Below are 25,800 nucleotides of genomic sequence, written 5' to 3' on the forward strand. Positions count from 1 at the left end.
CTCCCTGTGCTGCAGAGGCCTGTTAATGGTTTATGGCCTTTCATAATGCTTTCCCAGTGGTTTATAGGTATTTGAAAAGAAATGTGAAAATATGTACGTTGCTTTGTTTCTAGACAAATTTCATAAGAAGGCAGGGATTTATGTTGGACTTCGGTAGGAAATAGAACATATATCCAGCAATCTAAATACTCACTCATCTGCTGCATCTTTGTAGACGCACACAGAAAAATTAGATCAAGGCTGGCAGAAAAGTTAGATCAAGGCTGGCAGGATGGCTCAGCAGGTAGTGACTTGTCACCGAGTCTGACAACCTTCGACCCACAAGGTGGAAGGCGGCGACTCCCGCAAATTGTTCTGAGGTGCATGCGCCGCCGTGCACACACACACACACACACACACACACACACACACACACACACACAATGTGATCTTAAAAAAATAAAAACTCAACTAGGTTGGGTAGCAGCATAATTCAAGAGGTCAAGGAAAGTACCTTGCTTCCAGGTCTTTCTTCTGTTTATTCTGTGTTTGCTGAGTGGAAACAACTACTTTAAATATTGTGACAGACAAACAGATGTGTGCACATGTTTGCTGCATTTGAGGAGGTGTTTGAGCTGACTCACCAGAAAAGGGCAGACGACTTCACTGAGGTGGCCAAGATGCAAATGCTCTACGATTAGACTTATAGCATCGAATGAACAAGTCTATTCCAAGATAACAGCTAATGATGCCAAGTGCCCTGGGTGCCTATGCCAAGCTGTAAGGTCAGGCCAGGCAGAGCTGGCCATCCAGTGAGGTTAACGGGAGGCACCTGCCACTCCGAGCAGAAGCTGGAAACCCGGGACAGCCTCAAAATGAGCATTTAGGTGCAATGGTTTGGCATGTGACGAGTTCCTGGTGTAATGCCATGTGAAAAGTGCAAGATATGAAACTGTGCACAGCTTGGTTCTGATTTGTTGGTGGGAAATGGTGTCTTCACAGCAGGAATGTGGGCATAATAACGTATCCAATGTCAGTGATTTTTCCCCGTTGTTTTGTTTTTGTTTTTGTTTTTTTGTTTTTTTTGAGATAGGGGTCTCAATTCAGGCTGGCCTCAAAATTTCAGTTTTGTGTCTCAGTGCTGGGATTACAGGCATGCAGCACCATGTCTGACAGAGATGGTCTTTATATGTCCCCATGTCATCTACATAGTCTGCATGTGGCTGGGGAGATGGCTCAGCAGGCGCAGGACTTGCCCTGCGCAAACAGGGATCTGAGTTTGATTCCTCGGAATCCACATTTAAAAAGCTGGGTAGAGTTCTGTGAAATGGTTCAGCCAGCAATGGTGCTTGCTGCCAACCTGAGGATTGTTTGATCCTTGGAGCACATATGGTGAAGGACAGGACAGACTCCAGAAAATTGTCTTCTGTCTGTCTATCTATCTATCGTTTTCCTCTCTCTCTCTCTGCCTGTCTCTCTTTGTCTCTCTCTGTCTTTCTGTTTCTCTCTCTCTCTCTCTCTCTCTCTCTCTCTCTCTCTCTCTCACACACACACACACACACACACACACTTATATTCCCAGCTCTATTGTACCAGACACAGGCAGATCTCTGGAGCCACCGGCCTAGCCCAGTAATAACATCTGAGGTTGTCTTTTGGCCTTTACACATACCCACACACTATTCACAGACATGCACACATACACAGGCATGTAAACAGTAGTCTATAATAAACACACGGTACTTTGATAATGATGTAAAATTCTACCAACTGTCCTGTTAAAAAGTAATAGTTTGGAACAGCGCCTTTCTTGAGAAAGTCACCATTTTATTATGTGCCCTGGTCTCCTGGAGGCCCCATGTGTGGGTCCTGCTGGAAGTCTGCCCCCAAGGTTCCTCAAGCTCCTGCAGAGTATCAACATTGCTAGACTCTGGGCACAGGGAAGTCTCTGATGCCTTTACTGCTTAAATACAGCGAGCCATTGTGCAAAGTTTTCATTTTTTATGAAGAGTATTTGATTACTTAATCAAGTGGAGAACGACCTATGGGAACTCCCTGGTTGTGCTGAGGCCCATGGTCGAATGGATGCACTCAAGATGTGATCAGATTCATGTCAGAAGCACAGCAAGGATTCTGGGAAGGCAAAGTGGGACACTCCTGGCTCTAGCTGCGTGGGTCCTTTCTATAAAGTTTGTTGGTTTTAACTGAATGAAGTTTTGGTTTTACAAGTGTGCGGTCTGTTGAACCTGCTCTTACATCTTTGGCAGTAGCGGGGGCGACTCCATCCTTTGTAGTTCTGATGGAAACTTGGGTTCTGTGCTCTGTGGTCAGTTTGCATCCTTTGATCAGGCGGCCCTGAAGGCTGCTCTGGCCAGGGAACCGGAATCTTCGGTCTCTCAGAGACCACAGCTGGAGTGATACGTTGATAGTTGGAAACTTTCTACAGAGTTTGTCAAGCACATCCTTTCTAGTTAATTTCCCTAGTGGATGTATTAATCTTATTTGTGGAGTCTTTAGGGCAAAGGAACCAACACGAGAGCCCTGACAGAGGACAGACAGGTTCAGTTCTTTAGTCCTTCAGGTGGGAGCCGAGCTCTACTGAGGGGAAGAATCTGGTGGGGCTAAAGCGACACCTGAGAGCCAGCTCGGCCGACGTGGACCAATATCACATCAGCTTCTGTCTTCAGAAAAGGAGTCACTCGGCCAGGTGTGGTGGTGCACACCTGTAATCCCAGCACCTAGGAGAGTCAGGAAGATCAGGATTTCAAGGATAGCCTTGGATAGATAGGGGGCTTGAGGCTAGCCTGAGTTACATGAGATTCTGCCTCAGAAAAACCTAACAAACCAAAACACAGACAATACAACACTGAACAGAGAGGCACTGAGGGCCCAGGGGTGATGCCAGTCACCCAAAGACACTCAGTGAGAAAACTCCTCAGAACTCATAATTCGCAGTCTGGGCCTGTTATCTCCCACCCCAGCTCTGCCCCTTTGCTGTATCTCGGCATAACTAGCTAAGGTTTCTCTTTCCCTCCGTTTTCTTTTTCTTTTTCCTTTTTAAAAATAGGGGCTCATGTATGCTACACTAGGTTTGGACTTGCTATATAGCTGAGGATAACTTCTGATTTCCTTCCCTCTGCCTCCTCCCTAGTGCTGGGACTGTGCGTGTGGTACCAACACATGCAGCTCCATCCTCGCTGGGGGGTGGAACCCAGGGCTTTGCTCATGCTAGGTGAGCACTCTACCAAGGGAGCCACTCCCCAGCCTCAGGGTCTCTCTCTTTCCTTCTCAATGGTAAATAGTCATTTGTTTTTCTTTCTTTCCCCCCTAACTGCCTACAGGATCATCCGGACAAAAGTACAGCAGCCCCCTAACCAGCCAGTCCCAGCTTCCAGTCACAGCATAGGTAAGAACTTTTTAAAAAAATTTGAAAATCTAATGGGCTCCAAATATTCTAAAGAACTTTTAATCATTCTTATGGACAGATAATTCTGCATAAAACACTTCACACGCGTCCTAATGCTCTCTCTTTGTCATTCTCCAAGGGCTGAACCTGGCAAATGAATTTTATAAATACCGCTAAAAGGTTTTGAATTTTACTGATTATTATGATAAATAGCTTTCACCATGAGACAGAAAATTGAAATCTAAGCCAAAAAAAATCCACTAATGGGGGTCTATAGAATGTCAGATAATTAAAGTAATAAATCAAGAAAGGGATACTTATTCATAACATTTTCTGCATCATTAGTCAGTAAGTAGTTTTGAATGTGTTTTTTTTTCTTCTATAACCAGCCTTCTGCAATTCTTTGTGCACTTGCAGTCTTGAGTGAAGATGTAGCAAAACTTCCCAAACTTTTCTCCTCTCTGCTCTCGCTTCACTCTCTCGTACGCTGCCAACTGTTGAGGGCTGCCTACGGGGTTTCTGAGGACCACAGGGGAAGTCTAAGTGACCATGATTCATAAGGGTGGACTCCTAACTTGTCACACTCCAAGGTCTAAACTTTTTTCTTGCTTGCTCTTCAAAGAGGAGTTGAAAATGACATTCATAATCAAGGCGTGTTCTTGATGTCATGTCTCCATTTGGCACGAGGGAATACTTCTGGGTTGCTGGGGAAAAGTCGCTCTACTGTAAGGAAGCAGGTGGCTATTCGGCAAATGTCTGCCAGTTTGGGTACCACAGACCCCCAAAATTCTGCAGCACTGCATCTTAGGTTGTGCAGTATTCCAGTACATTTATCACTGCCAGATAAATCCGTGTGTATGTGCAATGTGTGTGTGTGCTTCCTTGAGGAGACCAGAAGAGGGCGATGGATCCTTTGGAGCTGGAGTTAAAGGCCGTCAAGCTATTTGATATGGGTTCTGGAAACTGAACTCAGGTCCTCTGGAAGTTCTCTTAGCAAGTGCTCTTCGTCAATGAGCCTTCTCTCCAGACTCCGCTGCCATTCTTTTTTTTAAAGAAAAACCTGAACTTCTGGCAGAGACCTGGCTTACTGTTCCAATTCTGTCATTAGCTCACCCAGTCAACTAGATCAGTGTCTCACCTCTGAGCATCAGTTTCTCCCTTGTTGTGTGGGGGAGGGGCACAAACCAGGTGTTCCCTGAGATTTCTGATTCCACCAAGGGTGGCGGCTCTTTGAAGGAAGGTAAGATAGAAGTCCTCCCTGCTCACGACCATTCTTCATTCTGTACTGCCATTAGACAGACTTTATTATGCCCTTGCTAGGAGAACCCTGGGGTTGGAGAGCAATGCCAGACCAAAGTCCCTGTCCTCAAAGGCTTCCAATCCCATGGAAGAATGTGGGAAGGGAGTTTGAAAAACAAAACAAAACAAACAAACAAACAAGCAAACAAAAAAATCAAATGAAAAACCAACAAAACACCAAAGCCCAGGAGACAGGTCTACATGAGTAGCAGGAAGGGGCCATCTCTCTGCTGGATGGAAAGACAGGGCTGAGAAGGGTTTCCTGGGTGTGGTGAGGGGGTGTTTGTTGCTGAGATGTCACTTGTGGCTTTAACTGTTTCAGGGCACATAGCATGAAAAAGAATCAAACTATCCTTCAGTAGCATTACAGGAATAATTCTCCAGTAATTCAACAGAGTGATTTGTTTTACCCCAGAAATTTCTGTGAAAACCTTATCTCACACGTATACAGCCTCATATAGTTTACAGACTTGTTGAGTGTCGACAGTTGGAGCTCACAGGTTCAGTGACTACTCTAAAGTCCTGTGTGAAGCCAGAACTGGAACGTGAGTCCTCTGTGCCCAGTGTGATTGCAAAATACGTAACCAAGTGTCATCAGCTCTGCCAGGGACACAGCCGAGCCTGTTTTCTGTGTGTGGCTGTTGACGTGCCAAGTGGTCTCTTTATTCCATTGTTCTTTGCACCTCAATACAGAGAGGTCATGGGATTTGCATAAATCTATTTTGAGGAGCCTTTTTTTTTTTCTGGTGAAGGGAAAGGGAAGTTAGCAATTTCTGCATTGGTGTTTCTTAAGGGAGATCTAAACTCAAGCTCGAATGTGAACAGAAAGGCCCTGTACCCTGTAGGTCTCTAGAGCCAGAGGCTGCCTCTGCTCCAAGGAAATGTGGCTTATTCCTCCACCTATGCCCTGCTCTGCAGAGAAAAGGCTCCATCTGCTCCCTGCTGACGGCTCATGGAGAGGTGTGTGAGAGCCGCCTACTAGTCTTGATAACGAGAGGAAGAACCCCCACATCTCATAAGTGGAAATCCAGCCATATAGCTAGAGAGGACCTTCATAGGTCCCCTGGACTCTAGTTATTGTGAAACTTGCTTAAGTCCCCTCCTCTTTTTTCCTTTGGGACTTAGAGACCTGGCCCTGGCTACAGTAAGTCACCACCTCTGTTTCCCCTTCTAGGTAGGGAAAATTTAGACCTGAGGAGAGTTATGAGTGCTGCGTAGCTAGATTACTTTGAAGCTCTTCACTTTATGAAACTAACTTCCCTCATTTGGCAAATAGTAAAACAATCAGTAGCACCCTGGGCTGCTGCAATGGCCAAGTGAAAAGCAGGGTGGCAGTGGGAGGGGGACACGTTGTCTTTCTCTATATTTCACGGTGGAGAGTGTTCTTTTATTACACGTTATTTACTCTCTCTTTCTGTGTGTGTGTGTGTGTGTGTGTGTGTGTGTGTGTAAGAGAGAGAGTGAGAGAGAGAGAGAATATCTGTATACAGGCACGGCTAGAATGTAAGCAGAGATGAATGTGATTCAAGTGTGCATCTAGGTCTTTTCCTGGCATTGGAGGTGGCACCGGCTGCCCTTTTCCCATGCCCTCCTGTCTCCTGCACCCTTGGACTGGCAGAGATCTTAGCAATTCCATTTATTTATTTATTTATTTATTTATTTATTTATTTATTTGGTTTTTCAAGACAGGGTTTCTCTAGCTTTGGAGCCTATTCTGGAACTTGCTCTTGTAGCCCAGGCTGGGCTCGAACTCACAGAGATCCGCCTGCCTCTGCCTCCTGAGTGCTGGGATTAAAGGTGTGTGCCACCACCACCCGGCAGTAATTCCCTTTTTATTCTGTGCTTGCACTCCTTTCTGCTGGGCCTGTGGCAGTTGTACCCAGCCCAGTGTTTCTAGTGAGCACCCTTGTGACAGGCCCCCACCGCTCTCCTTCTGCAGTGTCTACAGGCTCGGTGACGCAGGTGTCGTCGGTGAGCACCGACTCTGCAGGCTCCTCATACTCCATCAGTGGCATCCTGGGCATCACGTCCCCCAGTGCCGACACCAACAAGCGCAAGAGGGATGAAGGTAAGAGATGGCTACGCATCCCTGTCAGGGATGGACCAAATGGGGTCTGTGAAGGGCATGCAGGGTGAGCAAAAGTGCCAGCTCAACACCCTTACCTGCAGAGGACCAAGTTCCCAGGCTCTATCCTTTCTCTGAGACAAGGAAGACAGACAAGCTCCTGTCTGGGACTCTTTCCTTGCTGGTCTCCACCCATTTTCACTCCTTGGGTGAGAAAAGTCACTGTGGCCTGTGCTTCGCTGCTTTTAAGAGGATCCTGAGGACAGAGGACCCCAGGGCTGCTGTGTAGACGGTCTTAGCTCAGTGACAACGTCTCCTCGATGGGTTGGGGAGGGCAGCCACTGCTTTGCTCTGCAGGGAGGGGCACATGTGTGGAGAAAGGACAGGAACTGGAAACACTCCTCTGTGGAGAGATGATGACGAAGGGTGGAGGGAAACACACTATCCCCTTTTTGCCCTTGCACCTGAGATAAAGGAGCATCGGGGCCTCCTGGGAATTACAGAGATGACAACCTTCTCCTGTGCTACCTGGGCTATTGGAGCTGGCCACCTCTGTGTAGGGCACAGGCTGCCGTAATCTGGTCTCCTTCCGCTAAAAGACCCCTTGGGAGCCTATAAAACCTTAGTCAGAAAATGTGTGTGTGTGTGTATATGTGTGTGTGTGTCTGTGTGTACACGCGCGTGCGTGCATGCAGGCTGTGGTCTGGGGCTGGAGAACAGAACGACAGGAACTTTGGTTCATTTGTCTATCTGCTGGCACATTTCTTCCTCAGCATCATGTAAGGGATGCATGTTGTCATGAATACATGCCTAATCACTTAACATCTGCACCTAGACAATTTAGTGAGCCCAGTGGTGGGTTGGCCTGGGGTCTCTATGCCCCAGGCATTGGAGCTGGCCTCCGTGTGCAGTGGTAGTCCAAGTTGGCATGATTCATGGTTCTCGAAGTCAGCTTCATCTCCTTCCCTTGCTCCCATACTTCGGAACAGATGTCAGACGTGTTTAACTCAGTGGGTTGCTGTGCCAGCTTGCTGCGGGAGGCAGTGGGCCTGCCATCTCTGTTGGTTTATGGAGTTGATGGTGTCATCTTTTTCTAAGTGTCACACGGACTCTAAGCAGATGTATCAAGCTGGTGCCTGGCTCTGTTTGATCACAGTGAAGGGGTGGGTTATTGGATGTTCCTTTGCAGCTGAAAAAGCAGGCAGAGATTTTTGGAGAAAGCAAAAAAAAAAAAAAAATCTAGTTTAATGTTTCTCAACAGACATATTCTGATGGCGGGAGGCCATGGTGCTAGAGAGTTAAATGGTTAACTGTCTTTGACCAGAAGAAGCTTTTTGGCCTCTCAGCCAGGCACACAGTAGGTTATAAGGGGTCTGGTGTCCTTGAAGGTTGGTTAATCAGCTGTTTACTGAGGATGGCGGCTGCTCTGGGGATACTGATTCTAAAACATTTATTTATTTATGGGTGCGGGTGCACCAGTGGCATGGCATACACGTGGGGATCAGAGGACAGCACGCAGCAGTCGGGATGTAGTGGTGCATGCCTGTGATCCTAGTACTTGGCAGGCTGAGACAGGAATATGAGCTCAGAACCAGTGTGGGCTGCGCGGCAAGGCCTGTCTCAAAGACAACAAAAAGCAGAAACAAAACCAAAAAAACCATGAACGTTCAGAATGAGATGTAGGAATGGGTGCTCTGTGGTCCTCCCAGGCCTGAAACTTTAGTTGTCTTGAACTCTAGGAAGACTTTGCATGAAATCTCAGTCTGTGGTATGGAGGCTAAGAAGGACTTGGTAGTCTTAGAAGTTTTGCAGGATTGAGAAGAATGGAGACCTGAGTGAGGTCCCTCATGGCTGTCCTGCTTCAGCAAGAATGGAGTAGGTGCAACAGAGAACTGGTTTTTGTTGAGGAGATGTCTCAGGGCCAGGGGCCCTACACAGGGCTCCTCCTTCCTTGTCCTTTCTTCTGTATTCCCAGAATCTCCGCATTAGCCCCAAAGAGAGGTGAAGGGGCAGAGCCAGCACCCTCACTTTAGCAGGGAGGGTAACCGAGGGTCCAGGGCGTTCTGTGCTATTGACAGTCACTCAACTTGTGTAGACTGGAAAGTAAAGGGACTGAAGAACCCTGCGGCTTCACCCTCTGGTGTTATCTGGACTGTTATCTTGTCAGTGCCCCATCCTCCAGAGAGGAGCTGTGGAGGTGAAGCAGCCTGTGACTGGCTGGGTAGAACCTGGGGTGGGTCCTGAGAGAGTGGCAGGCAGCAGAGCGTGGTTAGTAGGGTTGGATGATGTTGAGGGTGTTGGTGAAGTGAGACCTTGAGCTCAGGGGTTTGGAAGTAGAGAGAGTATGAGCCAGTAACCCGGGCGACTGAGAGTGACTGAGCACAGCAGGGACCAGCTGGGATGAGGCTTCTCGCTGTGGATACGGAAGGGTGCTGGCCTCTAGGATGGCAAGCAGGCTTCAGGATGTCTCTGCAGGAAAGGGGTGTTCAGGGGTCAGGAGGAAGACAGCCGAGCATCTCGCTCCACATCTTTGTGCGGTAGCTGAGACATCCTGGTGCGGTCCCCCACTTGGCTCGCTGGTGCACTATCATCTCCAGCTTGGACTTGGGCTTTGCCCTGTGAGCTCTCCTAGCCAGACCTCAGGTCTGGGTAGCCGAAGATTGGACACAATCTCAGGCAGAGGACAGGCTAGGGGGATCAACTGAAGTCTCTAAGTCTCTCCACAGGGCAGAGTGTGAGGTGACACCTCCGTGGGGGCGGAGAGAGCGGCCTGTTTAGATCCGAGGGGTCTAGGAAGGCTCATCTCAGGAGATGCATTGGAGGGCTAAGGAGAGAGAACGTGCCAGTCAAGGGTAATGGAGAGTGTGCCAGTCTGGGACTCCAGTGAGCATGTACCGAGAAAGGGAGAGAGGTGGCAAACATGTCAGGTGGCTGAATACTAGTCTGAAAATAGAACGGCTTTAGAGACTCAAGAAATACTGTGCTAGCTGGGCAGTGGTGGCGCACGCCTTTAGTCCCAGCATTTGGGAGGCAGAGGCAGGCAGATCTCTGAGTTCGAGGCCAGCCTTATCTAAACAAGGCCAGCCTCGTCTACAGAGCGAGTTCCAGGACAGGCACCAAAGCTACACAGAGAAACCCTGTCTTGAAAAACCAAAAAGGGATACAGCGCTGAATGTCTGGGGGTATTTATGTGGTTTTGGAAATGATTGGCTCACCAGCCCTGTTCAGTAGAAACAGAAAAGCAGCCATAGGTGTAATTAACCAAACAGTAACAAGAAGGACGAGAGTGACCATGTCCTCCTCTACTCCTAGCACCCAAAGGTGGGATTGAGTTCAAGGCTAGCCTGGCTACCAGCAAGACTATCACAAAAAACTAAAATCAAAGCCGGGCATGGTAACACACAGGAGGATCAGGAGTTTAAGGTCAGCCTCTGACTGTAGTAAGTTTGAGGCTAGCTTGGGATATGGGAGCCAAGTCTCAAAAGATAAACAAAAATAAACAAACAAAAATGCAATCAACCAGCCAATCCCCTACCCCAACCCAAAAATGAGTAAAAAGAAAAAAGAAAGAAATGGAATTAAGGGTTGAGAAGAAGGCTCGGTTGGTGAAGTGTTTGCCAAACAATCATGAGAGCCTGGGCTTGTACCCTCTGAGTCCTAAAAAGCTTCAAACAGTGGTGTGAGCCTGTAATCCTGCTCTGGGGAAACAGGCAGAGGGTCCTTGTGCTCACTGGCTCACCAGCCTAGCCGAACTGCTAAGCTCCAAATTCATTGAAAGTCCTGTCTCAATAGATGATAGATAGATAGAGAGATGATAGATAGATAGATAGATGATAGATAGATAGATGATAGATAGATAGATGATAGATAGATGATAGATAGATAAATGATAGATAGATGATAGATAGATAGATGATAGATAGATGATAGATAGATAGATGATAGATAGATAGATGATAGATAGATAGATAGATAGATAGATGATAGATAGATAGATAGATAGATAGATAGATAGATCATTCTGGAGGGTGATAGAGAAACATTTGACATGAATATCTGACCTCCATATGCTTGTGCACCCACCCACACTTTTGTGTGCACACACGCACACTTACACAGAAACAAGTGGAATTAATCCTAACATATTTCCCTAGGCTAAACTTTATCATTTCAACATATAACCGAGCCTTAGGATATGCCGTGCTGCCTCTTTCTGCTGGAGCTAAGTTTTTGAAATATGGTGTGCATTTTACAGGCACGACACATCTCATCTGAAACCTCAAACCGGATGTTGTCAGTCCTGTCAAAGCAATGAAGTTTTATAGTTTGTGTAATTCTTGGTTTTTTATTTGCTACTTGTTTTCAATTTATTAATTAGTATTACCATTGTATATGGGTGATGTGTGTGAGTTAGGGCCTTCGCATGCCACAGAGTACATGTGGCGCTTGAGGGTCAGCTTTGTGGGCTTGGTTCTCTCCTTCTTCCTTCCTTCCTTCCTTCCTTCCTTCCTTCCTTCCTTCCTTCCTTCCTTCCTTCTTTCCTTTCTTTCTTTCTCTCTCTCTCTCCTTGGTTTTTTGAGACAGGGTTTCTCTGTGACTTTGGAGCCTGTCCTGGAACTAGCTCTTGTAGACCAGGCTGGCCTCGAACTCACAGAGATCCACCTGCCTCTGCCTCCCAAGTGCTGGAGGATTAAAGGTGTGCGTCACCACCGCCGGCTCCTTCTACCTTTATATGGGTTCATGGTTGAATTCATGTTCTCAAGCTTGTGCCACAGATCCTCCCACCCTGAGTAGTCTACCTTCCTGGTTTCTGTTTTTAACATTTAAATGCATTGAAATTAAATGAAAAAAAAAAGTTAGACAAATGTGATGGTAGAACATGCCTATAATCTCAGCCCTTGGGGTAATGATGCAGGAGGCTGGGTGGCTGTGAGTCTGAAGGCAGCCTGGGTGTATAGTGAGTTCAAGGCCAGCTGAGGGTACATAGCCAAACTGTTTTAAAACAAGAAGAAAAAAGCCTTTAGCTCTCAGTTGCATGAGTCGTATTTCCATGCCTACTGTACTGAGCAACACCGCACATGTAATAGGTGGTCACTAAATGCTTACTGGAAGAATGGGTTATCAGTCCCTTTAGCAGGTTCATAGTTAATGAGGAGGGCAAATGCCTCTTCAATCCCAGGGCTTCTGTCTAGCAGGTTAGGGCCTCCACAGAAAACCCTGCTTGAGTAGAGTCTCGGAGCCACACAAACAGCTTAGGACGTTGGCAGACCAGCACATCGGCAAGAGACCCTTCGGACTAGAAATTTCAGCTTCCTCTCCAGGATGTGTCTGGGACCATATCTGGGGAGATGACCTTTGTGCCCAAACTGTTGTGTGACTGAGGCAGCATCAAGTCCCTGTGGCCTCTGTGGGTAGCACCTGGGGGGCTAAAGGGGGCTCCGGGGAGCAGAAGGCGGCTAGTGTATTGTGTGTGTTCCCTCATACCAGCTAGACTGGACCAAGGATGGGAGAGATGAACAAGGGCTGGACAAAAGAAGGGCAGGAGAATCAAAGGAGGCGTCTGTTTTGGTTACTGTGACTTTTGGAGGCTGTGACAGCCGAGGCAGCTGGTGCTTCTGTGACATGCAAACTTTGAAGTGACCTTTCTGTTGCTATCTTGGCTGACTCTGAATCTGCTTTTTCATGGGATGGAACTGGGTAAGGGTTCTGTTTTGGGTGGTTCCACCCCCTGCCAAGATCTTGCTCAGAGATGTCTGGGAGTTTTGGGGAAGGCCTGGACCTTCAGGGTGAGGGCAGGTTGAATCTTGTGGAGAGGCAGCCTGGTCCCTTGGTTTCACCTGTGACCTATCATGAAAAAAAAAAACAACAAACTGTGGCAGTTGTCCCAGGACCCTGCTGAGCTTAGGGTTCAGTGCCAGAGGCGAGACCTCTGTCTCCAGAAGACCTAAAGGAGCTGCCAGGAGACTGGACTTGGGAGCATCAGGCGGGGCTGTGATTAGCAGCTGTGGGTGAAAGGGCAGCCCCTCTGCTGCTTCCTGGGACTTTGATCTCCAGCGAGACCTTCTTCTGTCTTCTTCCGCTGGTCTCAAGGGCCCCCATTCAGATCCCCTCGACCTCCCTCCCCGCCTCCCCTGAGTTTGAAAGGCCATGAATACCCGAGGTCAGTGGAGTGAGAAGCCTTTCACTAGCCCAGAAAACCCGAACGACCCAGCACCTGTGTAGACGCTGGGCCAGAAGCTCCTCCCAAGGCAGCCAGGCTTGCTGCAAACAGGCTTCTGGCTTTTTAGGAAGGACAGAAAGACCCTGAGGTGCCAGTCTGTTAAAATAATGCCAAGTTCAGTGTGACCCCCATAGTGAGGTTGGGGTTGTTGGCTGTGGGCTCCTCCCACGACTGTCTGTTCTTGTTGCCAGGGTGTTTTTGTGTCTCTGGTGGTCCCTTTTGTTTGGGAGCGCCTCTCATGTTGGATTCTCCGAGTTCTGTGTGTTTTCTGTTAGTCACTCACCCCATACACTTTTTCTCTTTGTTTATTTTTTGATCTCTCTTTCTTATCAACCCCAATAAGAAATTTCCGTTACTTGTCAGAGTCCGACGCAGCAAACTCGTATAGGATTGTGGTGTGGAGGGATGGGAGAACAAGGCTCAGCGCTCACTCTAGTCAGAGGTTGGTGGGCACTGGTCTGTCTATCTTTCTCTGCATACATTGCCTGCCCTCTGGGCAGAGTAGGGGAATTTCCTGTAAGATTTCCTAGAAATGGGCAAAGCAGAGGCTCTTCTGTCGGCAGTTAGTGGCAGCCATAGACCTTGCCTCACGATTTATTTCACAGATCTGTGATCTCTGGGGAGCCCTGTCTCTTAGCGATGTTGAACCTGGGACACAGGTTCTGAGCCATTCTAGAGCAGGAGAGGAATGGTCTGAGGACTTCTTGTAGTAAGATCTTGAGCAAGTAATATGGTCACGGAATCTCTGTGTTTTGTCATTTGGGAAGGAGAGGTGGCAAGAGCCTGGTAGATTATCTTGAGGTTAAAAGGAAGTGGTTCCCCTAGAGGAGTTAAGTACATACTAAATAAATGAGGCTGGGGACTCGAAGATGTGAGGACTGTCTCAGGCGTGGGATGGCAGGCTGTAGCCACAGCTCAAGCTGCTTGGCCCTGAAACTAACAGGTCTGCCCGCTGCTGACTTCCTGTTTATAACAGTCAGGGCTTGGTGGGGTACTGAAGGAATCTGAAGGAAAGGAGGAGAAGCTGGGGAGCCCACAAACAGCCAGGCTGAGCAACAGTGCCCCCAAGTGTCGGCTGCCAAGCCAGGGGCCACTCCGTATCCTTTCTTCTTGCTTTCAGAACTGAGTTTTCCACTCTCCTTCACAGAAAAAAAAGGACCGAGCAAGTCTCAGTTTTCCGAGGAAAGAGGTGCAGAGTGCACACCAGCTGGTGTCCCCCAGGGTAGAGGACAAAAGCACAGTGCCTGGGACTGGAGGGCTGGGTGTCTCAGGGGTCCTTAGAGTCATCAGATTATGTCATGGACAGCAGCTAGGAGGTTAGGTTCATAACGACCTTCTCCAAGGTCATTATGTGGATGAGAACTGAGGCTGGGATGGAAGAGGTGTCCGATTGGGTCAGATGGTAAGCCCCAGAAAACTTGGATCCCCAGAAACTCCTTGGTGTGCTCTGTGGTCCTCACTGTTAGAGGCCCTGTGACCTCAAGTCTATTGCTGCAGGAGCAGCTCACCCACTGATGCTCAGAGACACTTCACCATGAGCTTCCAGCTGTGGCTCCCTCCTCCTCCTGTCTTTGTTCAGTGCTGCCAGGCCACGAGTGTTCTCTGAGCCCTGCATCTCAGCTATCATGCATCAGCACCCTCCGTCTGGCCGGGGCTACCCAAGAAGTTGCTTAGCTTAGCCAGCCCGTCTGGGTTGTCCCTAGTTAGCTTGCTCCCTTGTGTGGATGCTCAGTGCTAGCCATTCAACCTTCACAACTCGCTAAGGCCATGGCTGCTTCCAGGGTCATCATGGAGGCCTGGAAAGCAATGGTCTTTGCCTGACGGAGGCATCCATTGTCGTAGTAGCTTTCAGGGGGCAGGTAGGTGGTTGCTGCCAGTTTGTTGTGGCCCCTGTTGTGACTTCCCTAGCCCTGTGAGGGATGTCCTGTACACTCATCTAGATGGCGTCTTCCCTGAATTCTCTTGTTGTCCAGGCAATGACCAAGGTCCTCGCTTGCGGTCACTGTTCAGAGCGAGGCGGCAGTGGGCTGGCTGCAGGTCGTGGTTTCATCTGGAGGTTGGACTCTGGAACTCTGGGGGATGACCACCCTTTGGGTTTCTGGGTGACTGCTCCCAGCCTGCTCTAGCACCTCAGGTGTGCTAGTTCCTAGGCCTCAAGAACCCAGTGCTTCTAGAATCCATGCCCAGACTCTAGAGAAAGGAGTTTTGCCCTGCCTAGAGCCATGGGAGGCAGGTCTCAGAAGTGGCAAAGGGTATGTAACCGTGTACGCGAGTGTGTGCACCCTTATGGTCAGGGGTGTGGACCAGAAGCGGGTGGGCTAGGAAGTCAGATTCTTGGGGTGAGGCCAAGGAACCATGCTGTAGATGTCCAGAACAGTGGGGCTGAGGTCATGTGTGTTATACTCCCCAGGGCGAGAAGCTCTGACATCACCCCCAGGACGTGTTGGGGTCCATAGAGATGCTAAGGACTGGGTGTCTAGTTCCCATTCTGGCTCTTCCTTGCCCAGCCTTTGAAACCATGAGCACTCCAGCTGAGACCCAGACAGCCAGCTGCAAGGGCTCCTGGGCAAAGAGTCCAGGTGGTCTCCTGCCGGCTTCATGGGTCTTTCCCTCGGGCTTGGGGCCTGTCCCATGGGTGGGGGGCCAGGTTTCAGTTCCTCCTAGCTCTGGTCCTTCAGTTTCACTTTGATTCAGTGAGGGAGAGCCTGCGTGGGAGCCAGAGACACTGACCCTCCCCCCCACCTCCCCACCCCCAGTTAAATGCCTGCTTTGCCCAAGCCTCCCACAGTCTCCCAGACTCTAACACCCGATCCCTGCTTTGGTGTTCAGGGAAGCCCTGGGATATGACAAGCAGGTCTCAAATTTGGGGTATTGGGACCCCTTTAAATGTAAAACTTATTGAGGGCTAATTAAATTATTGGACTAATTAAAGTGGGTAAAATTAAATTATGTATTTATTAAACTAACAACACTAAGCAAGTGATGTGTATAATAATAATAATAATAATAATAAATAAAGCATGCATAAGAACTGTTTCCCAAACTGAAAATTTAGTAGGCGTGAGGCCGTTCTACACCTGCGCAAGTTTCCTTAGTGTCTGGGTTGATAGAGGACAGTCGGAGTCTCAGCGATGCCGCTCTAGCAGAAGGCCACACATCCCAGACTCTGCAAACTGCCACTGTGTGCTTAGGTGAACGCAAATGACACCATGACATTATGATGAAAATCGTTCCAACCTCAAGACCCCCCTGAGGGGTCCTGGGAACCCCCTGGGTCTCTGGACTTACACTTCGGGGATTTCTGCACAGGCTGCTCCTAACCCTGAACGCGCCTGCTCATCTCTCATACAGACAGGGGGAACAGATATGTGGTTTCGGTTAAAAGAGGTGGCGCCGGGGTCTCTCATTCCTAACTGGGAATGGTAAGACACATAGGATTTGACAGTCTTCCCACACAGCGGATGTGTAGTGTGGTTTCTGACTCTTCTCTTGGCCTTTGCTTCCACAGAGAAATGTGACCACTGAGCATTTTGCATTCCAGCAGATTGTCCGTAGGATTTTAGGTCTGACTTCCCTACAGCTTGCATCCTTTTGTGCTCCCTCAGGGCTGGGGGACCCACTGATCTCTTTACCCAGTTCAGTTCCACACTGGCTTGCAGGCCCCTCCCTGGACATATTTTTGATGGGAGAAAAAAATTCAGCTATGATACTGATTGGGAATGAAATATAATAAGAAAGTGCCTTTAGTATCTATCTTGATGCCCGGCACTAGACGGAAGCAGATATGAAAGGAGATTTTTGATCTGATTGCGCAGGGGCTTCTGGGTGTTTCTAGAACATCAGGGGAGGTGACTCATCTGCACGTGTGTGCACAATGTGTGCTCATGTCTGACTTCACTCTGACACTCCAGTCTTCACTTTCACCGGCGTGCGTATCATTTGCATTCATCTCCGCTTAGCTGGAGAGGAAGAGCCTGCCCTGAGGCAAGCCGAGATGTGCCAGGGAAATAAGATGCATTGAAAGAAGTTATCAAGAAGATGATGTTGTGAGAGACGTCGCTTATAGTGAGATCAAGGGGGCTAGGAGCAAACAGGTGTGGCCCCTTGGGAAAGGATTAAAAGTGAGGCGGGGTTAGAACTTCCCAGCACCAACCACCAGGTGGCACCATTGACCCAGGACAGCTTAGTTGCTGTCTAGGGTACCAGGGCAGTGGGTACTGGACATCTGTGAGTTGGTATGCTTGTTCCTGGGTGGGAGTGGCTTGTCTTTGTATTCCATCTATCTGAGTCTCCCTACTCTGACGGAGAGGAGGTTGACCATGGTTGTGGGGATTAATTCTGCCTTTTTTTTTTCACCTTGTGGTCCAGATGTCTCGACACAAACGTTTCTAGGAATTCTTTGGTCTACCCTGAGCTTTTACTTGGTGTGTGACCTTGGGCAGGTCACTTCTCACAGGAAATATCTTTCAGTAAAACTTTTCCTGGTTTTGAATAAAATATCTGATTGGAAATGCTTCGGAGTGTGTGTGTGTGTGTGTGTGTGTGTGTGTGTGTGTATGTGTGAGTGTGACTGTATGTCTGGGTCCCTAGGGACTGTTACAGGGTTCTTGATGTCCTCCTTCCTCAGCTTTGGATCTCTGCCCACAAACATAGGAAAAGGCCCTTTGGTAGATGTCTGCTTGAAGACACCGTGTCTCTGTCTTAAAGGTTTTTCAACCCCCTTGTTGATCTCCATCTCCACTGCTTCTGCCCTGATCCAAACATGGTTCCTTTCTCACTATTGCTTCCAGTCGATGCTGGTCTCTGCCTCCCGATTTTTCCAGGCTGTATTTTGCACAGCACACTTAGTGTCTCCTCTGTAATTCCGTTCTGAGCCATGGCTCACAGGAGAGTCTAACCATTCTCACATCGCCCCCAGAAGCCCTTTGAACTTCTGAACAAAGCTGGCTGTCTCATGCGACTGAGCCCCCACTACTTCAGGTTCAGTCTGTCAAACCAAAGCTCCTTCGGCAGCTCCTCAGCGCCACCTGCGCCACCTGCGCTTTCCTGCCGACATCAGGCAACCTGGGGTCTGCTTCACCCATCGCTACTCCTGTGACTTTGGGAGCCACATGTGAGCCTAAGTTTCCCCATACGGAAACAAAGGCGCTGGCTGTGTCTGCAGCTCAGCCACAGGGACAGACCTGGCATGTGAGGTGCTGAGGACTCTCCCAAGGCCTTTCATTTTGGTACTGTGTCCCTTCCCTGCCCCACCATAACCCAGCTGATGTTCCAGGACCTCAGGATCCAGCTTGTCACTTCCACAAAGAGGGATCCCCTGGTCACCTGTCCATTCAGCAATGTTAATAAAAATAAAACACCTGTCACTCATCCATCCCCCTTGATTCCCAAAAGCAGTGAATCCCATCAAGGTGGGATGCACAGCTACATCGGTCACCAGGTCACCTTAGTGACCAGCTCAGGCCTGAAGTGGTCACCTTAGTACCCAGCTCAGGGTTGGCAGCGGTCACCTTAGTGCCCAGCTCAGGCCTGCGCGGTCACCTTGGTGCCCAGCTTCGGGTCTGGTGCATGGTAGCATGTGTGTCCCATATGGGAGGCTGAATGACTAAAGCATGGGTTTGGCTGGTTAGTAAGGGGGGCTGTTGGATGGAACTCAGAGCCTTATCCATCAGACTCCTAGTCTCCTGTCCAACCCAAATCCTCCAGCATGGCCACCAACCCCCATAGAAGGGAGCTAGGAAGACTATTCTACAGGGGATGGAACATACTCTGGCCTAAGGCACACATGCATACATACGTGTGCCTATGATTCTCCTCTTGCCTGATGCCTGAGCATGTATTCCTAGTGTGACTGGACTGTGGCCCAGACCAGGAACTACAATAAGGAACAATTCAATCGCCAGCACTGACAAGGTTTGATGGCATGCATTTAATGATGCAGTGCCTGCAGTCAGTTTACCACACGGTACTCTCATGACCCTCTATTTTAGAATTAGAGATTCAGAGAGGTCAAGGAAGTTGTTCAAGGTCACCCAGCTCAGCCCAGAGTTTGGCAGGGTGGGCAAGGACCTGCCACTTTGGTTTGCCTGCTCTACACTCTTCCCTGACACAGTGGAGCTAGTTAGCTCCGGTGTTGGTCGGCCACTGACATGGATGACACCATGGGTGTATAGGGTCCCTTTCAGCTACTGGCTGTATGTGCTTTCACGACTGAAGGTCTTCCTTGATTTCTTTGTCTGTTAAAAGTGGGGTCTTCCCCACTTTTCTTGGTAACTAAAAATGTCACCTATAATATTTGATTTGCACTGGCCAGAGAAAATTATCATTATTTCTCTAATATCAGAGCAGAGTTTTACCCTGACTCTAAGATTCCGTAACAAAATCTTGAGGGGGTATTTCTCTGTCTCCTATTCTTTTTTTTTTTTTTTTTTCGAGACAGGGTTTTTCTATAGCTTTGGAGACTTTCCTGGAACTAGCTCTTGTAGACCAGGCTGGCCTCGAATTCACAGAGATCTGCCTGCCTCTGCCTCCCGAGTGCTGGAATTAAAGGCGTGCACCGCCACCACCTGGCCCCTCTATCTGCTATGCTATTGCCAGCCCCCGCCCCATCATTTTTCGCCCATGGTCTCACTGTAAAGCCATGCTGGCCTCCAGCTCCCAGTGATCCTTCAGCATCAGCCTTCCAAGTGCTAGGATTGCAAGCACCATGTCTGGCTTTCTCTCTTGTTTAAAAATGACATATCAGCTTAATAAGATTATTCTGGCTAGGTTCAGAAGAAAAAGAATCAACCAGAAGGTATTCATTTATAGAGATAGGGTCTGATGCTGCTTATGCTGGTCTCGAACTTGCTTTGTAGCCCAGGATGAGCTTTGGGCTTCTGATTTTCCCACCGGATTACCTGGGCTGAAGGTGTGCCGCACACCCGGTTTATGTCATGCGCAGGATGGTTCCCAGTGCTTTGTACACGCAGCAAGGACTCTAGACCGCAGCATTTTAGCCCCATGCTGCAGAAACTCAACAGATTCCAGTTGTGCCTGAGGGCTATTGTAGGCTGTGAGCTCACACAGGGGTGGAAGAGCCTGGGTTCCCTTGCTCGGTTTCAGCACTGCCTTGCTGTGTGGCCTTAGCTGCGGTCCTGCTCCATCGGGACCCCCTTTTGGACGCTGGAAGCCTAATGAGTCTTCTAGCTCCGGATCCCCTCTCCTTTCTCCTCCCACGCTCCCCCCACATCTTCTCTTCATGTCCTTTCTCTCTGAGACACAGACTTCATCCAGTACCTCTGAATGGCACTTTTGTTCAGTGAACATTTCTCCTCTGCAAAGGGAGACTGGCCGGGTTTGTATCTTTTAAATGCTGGACATTTTATCAGTTAAGAACCCTCGTAGCGCTCTCTCAAGGGACAACCTGGGGGAGGCAGACTGAGGAGGCAGACAGGGAGGGCTGCTGGAGACCGTTGACAGGCAAGCAGCAAAACCTCTCTGGGGCCCGAGGCTGCATCTCTCCAGCAAATGGCTCCTTCCTGTTCTTCGGCATGGCTCAGAGAATCTTCCGGATCACCTTCCAGATCAACTTCATGTGTTGTCCTCTTGGCTCCCTTCAGGGAGAGAGGGGGGACAGCAAAGTCCCAGTCTGGCTTCTCCTCGTTCCTTTGAGATAGGGCTGAGAGTGTCGGACTCTCAAATGCTGGGCCCTCAAGTCTTTCCTCTGCACTCCCTTCCTGCTGAACTTGAGCAAGCTTTGGCGGGCCTCGAACTCCCCTCCCCTCTTCCTCTCCCCTTTTCTTCTTGGTGCATGAGTGCGTATGCGGCATATGTGTGTGGTGCATGTATGTGAATGTGTAGGTGCATACACCTGTGCACACTCATGGGGAGGTCACAGGAAGACATCAGGAGTCTTCCTCTATTGTTTTCTGTGCTATTGTCTCAAGACAGGTCTTCCACCAGCTGTTTTGCCTAGACTTGTAGGCAGTGAGTTCGCAGGATCCACCTATCTCTACCTAATGCGAAGGTTACAGACATGCAGCCATGCTCTGCATTTTATGCCAGTGCCCCGGGGCTCAAATTCAGAGCCTTATTCTTGAAGAACAAGCAATCTTACTCACCGAGACATCTCCACAGTCCTTTCCCCTCTTTCCACTTTTTGAGACAAGGTCTTGATGGGTAGCCTAAGCCAGCCTTGAACTCCCAATCCTCCTGCTTGGACCTCTCAAGTGCTGAGATTTCAGGCATGTGCTACCATACGCAGCTCTGTTTTCTTACCAGCAAGGAGAGAGTGAACGATTCCCTCAAAAGCTTGGCAATTGAGTGAGTCCCAGTGCCCAAGAAAGTGCTTTATAAACGCCAGGGCACCAATCACCTACTGGAGCCATAATGCCGTACATCTTACAGATCTGCTTTGGGATCTTGCCCAAGGATGAGTTTTCTCATCTATTGGGGGGGGGGGGGGGCACGACAAACAGCAATGAAGCCAAGACTTTCTGGAGAATGCAGGTCCGACTGGTCACTTGTCCTCTGGGAACCCTGGGACAATCTTTCTGCCTTTTGCTCCAGGTACTCTCTCGGAAGTGGCAGTGATAATGACAATATGGTCTTTTTCCAGCAGTCATGGTGGCGCTTGCCTACAATTCCAGTAGGAGAAGGTGGAGGCAGGAGGATCGCTCACTCCAGGCCTCCATAGAGAGATCCTATTACAAAAACAAAACAGAACTTAACAACAACAAAAGTAGTGCCTCCTGGTTGGGTAGAGCCCTTGTATAGGGTCTGTAAAGCCCCGAGTTTCACCCCAGATCCACAAAAAAAAGGTGGCGGTGGTGCACACCTGTAATTCCAGCTCTCAGAGAGTGGATGTGGAAAAAAAAATCACAAGTTCAAGGTCATCCTCAGTTATTCAGTGAGTTTAGCCTGGGATAAAAGAGACCTTGTTTCAAAGCAAGTCAGCCAGACCGCAAGCAAACAGAATCTGCTTCAGAGGCTTGGGGCGGGGGAAGGGGGACGCTCAGTTCATGCTTTAGGACTTGGCTCTATGTGTGTACCAGGCAACCGATTGATGCTTCCAACCCTTGCCTCCAGCACACTCAAAGCCGGGGCTTAGGCTGGAAGATTCCAAGCCTCCAAGTCCTTCTGAGCCTTGGCAGGCGAGGAAAAACAGGCGGGAGCAGCGAGAAAGGGGTTTATTAAAGGCCACGCCAAAAGTTGCTTCCGAGGACCCTGCCTTGGCACCTAGCGATGGTCCCTTCTCCCGAAGCCGGAGCTACTCCAGGACTGGCTTGTTCGGTGCCCCCGCGGACCTCCCTCCAATCCCCAGGCTGGACCTGCAGGTTCTTGGCCCCGGGAGGGCTCGGCTTTGCCGCGCCTGGTGTGGAAGGAGGAATCAAACCCACCGCGGCAGCACCGGGCGCCCTCGGGAAGGGGTAGCCTGCCATCGCGCCCCGCGCTGGGCCTCCGCTGAACATTTGCAATTTAATTGACATTTGGCGGCTGGAAGCCAATCAGTATAAGTCAATTGACGTTCCGAGATAAAACTAATCGGCGACCGGGAGCTGCTCCCGCCGGCGCCGCTGCGGCTGGGCCTCGGGGCGCAGCGTGGCGGCCGCTGCGCCGCGGGCTGGCCCCGGCAGGTAACGGCGCTGGCGCGTGTCTCGGCCCGCGAGGGGGCAGCCCGCGGCCCGCTGATTGCCGCGCAGCCCACGGTGGCCGGGAGAGGCCCGTAATGAATGACTTTATTTGCCGGGGCCCTGCTGAGAACAATTGAGTTTGTTATGGTAACAACGGATGCCAGCTTTCCGCCGCCCCGGGGGGTGCGGGCGCGGGAGCCCAGCCGCAGGAGCTGCGCAGCCGAGCAGATGATGCGCGCGCTGAGCAGAGGGGCGCCGGAGCTGGGGGCCGGGGACAGAGCAAGTGTTACCTCCGAGCCTGGCTCATCAGGAGAGCAGCTCCGGGCCGCCTTGGACAGTGCTGCAGATGGCGGATAAGGGACTCAAAGCACAGAGCCAGATAGGAATACATCGAGTTCCCTTGCTTATTGAACAGGCCAATCTTCCTGATTGTATCTATGACTGTCCCCTTTGGCACTGAGCTTGAAAGTAGGTCCCCGTCACTTTTTGTTATTTTTACAAAAGGGACAAAAGGCATCCCTTCCTCGAATACTGTGGCTTGGGGAGCTGAGGGACAGCATTTCAGAACCAGGGAGCTCTGTCTCTTGTCTGCTTCCTCATGCTTTCTGGCGTTGACACCTGCCACAGGCAGACTTCCTTGTCCCAGCAGAGAAGGATGTCTTCGAGCTCCGAGGACGGGCATGGAGGTGTATCCCAGAAGACTTCAGGGCTTGACTTGGAGCTGTGAGCTAGTCAGCTTCTTGGTAATCTTGTTTCTCTTTGGTTCTAGGCACCAGGGTCTTCCCCAACTCCCTACTCCCTCACCCCCGCCGTTTACAGGTGTGCAGATTGATGCGCAGAGCCTCTGAGAAAGCCGGGTATGCTCTGCATGGGGTCTGGACTGATAATGCAACACAGGTTTGCTGTGTGAACCTTGTCCCTGTTCTGTTCTTTTTCCAGGCCTCAGTTTCCCTATCTGCAAAAGGGAGGGAATTGAAACTGGCTCACAGAGCCAGCCGAGTGGGAGACATCAACGGGGAAACTGGAGCCAGGGTCAGGCCTCTGCTTCTACCTCAGAGCCCTTGGGTGTTGCATGCAGTGTAACCACTGGGAATAAATCATCCCCCCTCCTCAGCTTCCTGAGGCAGACAGTGACAGGCTCTCTGTGTGACAGGCATAGCTCACAGCAGCCCTCAGAAGCATGGGGACTATTGCTGTCTTCATTTTTGCAGATGGGAACCAGGGGGCAGTTAAAGAAACAGTCTAAGGTCGCAGAGGCAGTAAATTGAGGGCCAGATGCAGTTGGCATAGATAGCAATAGCGCCCTCGACCCCTTCCCTGCTCTTCCCTGCTCACCTTACTTCCTCCCCTTTTGTTCTCGTAGCCCCCAAACTCATTGTCCACGTTTGCAGGACAGCAGGTGGGTGACATTTCTAGCCTTCTTTTCTGTTTTACAGATAGGGTCTCGTGGAAAGCCATACTGCCTTGAACTCACTGTGCGGTCAAGTCTGGCTTTGACCTCCTGATCCTCCTACCTCAGCACTCTCAGCTGGGATTACAGGCGTGTGTCACCATACTCTGTTTCCCAGTGTCATTTCTTCTTCTGCCTTTGCCCTCTGTACCTGGCTGTGGGTAGCTGGGAATAGGCAAGGAACAGCTAAGGCAGAACCTGGAGCCCTCCTTGGCGTAGGCCAGCAGGATTTTTGAATTTGAGAAATCATTCTTTTTTTTCTTCCTTTCTTCTTTTTTCTGTAGACCGGTTGAGAATGACCTTGAACTTCTAAGCCTCCCTTCTCTGTCTTTGGAGAGCTGGGGTTTCGGGCATGTGCCACTGTGCTAACTTTGAGGTTTGCTGAAAACCAAGTGGAGGAGGCAGGTCTTGCCTCTAGGAGCAGGCTTCCAGAGAAGTTTTTGGGCACTCATCTTTTGTCCCCAAAACAGTTTCTGGACAATTCTTTGCATCACTGAGATAGTCTTTTCTCAGTGCATAGACTGGGAAAATGATCTCCAGTTAGGGACAGTTCTAAAGGCAAGACTGGAAGAGCTAGGAAATGGTTCATCCCAGCCAGCTCTACTCCTGTCATCCCAGCCTCTTTTCCTGGCAATGGGTGTGATGTAGTGCCCCCTTTGCTGCCCTAAAATGAAACTCAGGTAAAAGATAGCCTACCAACACTCAGCATTTTAAAAAGCAATATAATGCCCAACTGTAACAAAAAAGGGAACACCAAATAAAGTGATAATGAAATGTGTACTTCATTACATACAGGCTCAGGTGTGACTGCACCAGGAGACGCGGGGAGGCGGTTAGCGCTTGCTCTTAGTGCGGAATCGTCGTGAATCCAGCAGCTACAAATGTAGACAGCTGTGGCTTTATGCAATATCAATGCCTGTGGCGGTCCTGCCATCAGTAAACCGAGTCTCTGAAATTGTGATCATGTCCTGATAAAACTTCAGCCAGTGCAAAGCGCCGTCTTCCTCCTATTTATATGGTGGTTGTATTCTTGGGAGTCAGTAGATATTAAAACACCAAGGTTTTGTGGCTCTGAATAAAAGAGAGTTAGGTTCTTGGCCCAGATGTCTATACACAGTCTCTAACAACCTGACTGCCGAATGTGTCATTCTAAAGGTATGTGCGGTTCAGGATGATTTTTTTTGAGACAAGTAGACTTGCCCAACCTCGAGCAAGGACACCTTGATCTTTTTTTCCTCCCTCATCCTAGTGCTGGGAGTGCAAGAATGTACCCCAAGCCTGGCAGCACGCAACAATCTTCCTTGAACCCCACTGTGCTTTGTGACATCTCTGGTCCCTCTCATTCACTGTCCTAACCCCTACCCTCCACAAATGACAGCGACTCACAGACTTCCCAAACCCTTTCATCCCATTACTCTTTACTAAGAGCCACTTTACCAGCGCTGGAGAGATGACTGCCAGTAACGTACTTGCCACGTAAGCATGAAGACTTGAATCCACATCCTCAGCACCCACACAAGAAGCTACATGAAGCCCATCATCCCAGTGCTGGGGAGGAGGAGGCAGGATACCTGGGGCTTGCTGGCCCGTACATCTAGCTGAATTCGTGAGCTTCAGGTTCAGCAAGTGATTGTCTCAAACAGTAAGAAGGCAACAACAGAAGACATCTCCAACGTCCCCTCTGACCTCCACACGTGAGCACACACATGCAGACACCAGACCCACCCCCACCCCCTACCGCAGATGCCCACGAAGGGCTGTTGCTAC

At 49.6% G+C, this 25,800-nt stretch overlaps 1 protein-coding gene across 5 annotated transcripts in view; it reads left to right on the forward strand.

The window, feature by feature from the left end:
• Positions 1 to 25,800, forward strand: part of Pax5 (paired box 5) — a 186,733-nt gene that overhangs the window by 25,173 nt on the left and 135,760 nt on the right. For all 5 annotated transcript variants that reach the window (XM_087897152.1, XM_087897156.1, XM_087897153.1 and 2 more), the window contains 2 exons: positions 3,321 to 3,385; positions 6,624 to 6,752. In XM_087897152.1, coding sequence (XP_087753278.1) covers positions 3,321 to 3,385; positions 6,624 to 6,752 — 194 coding nt within the window. The remainder of the gene's footprint in view (positions 1 to 3,320; positions 3,386 to 6,623; positions 6,753 to 25,800) is intronic.

The sequence above is a fragment of the Myodes glareolus genome, chromosome 16, assembly GCF_982192425.1.
Source record: "Myodes glareolus chromosome 16, mMyoGla1.1, whole genome shotgun sequence".
In the NCBI taxonomy this organism is placed as follows: Eukaryota; Metazoa; Chordata; class Mammalia; order Rodentia; family Cricetidae; genus Myodes; species Myodes glareolus.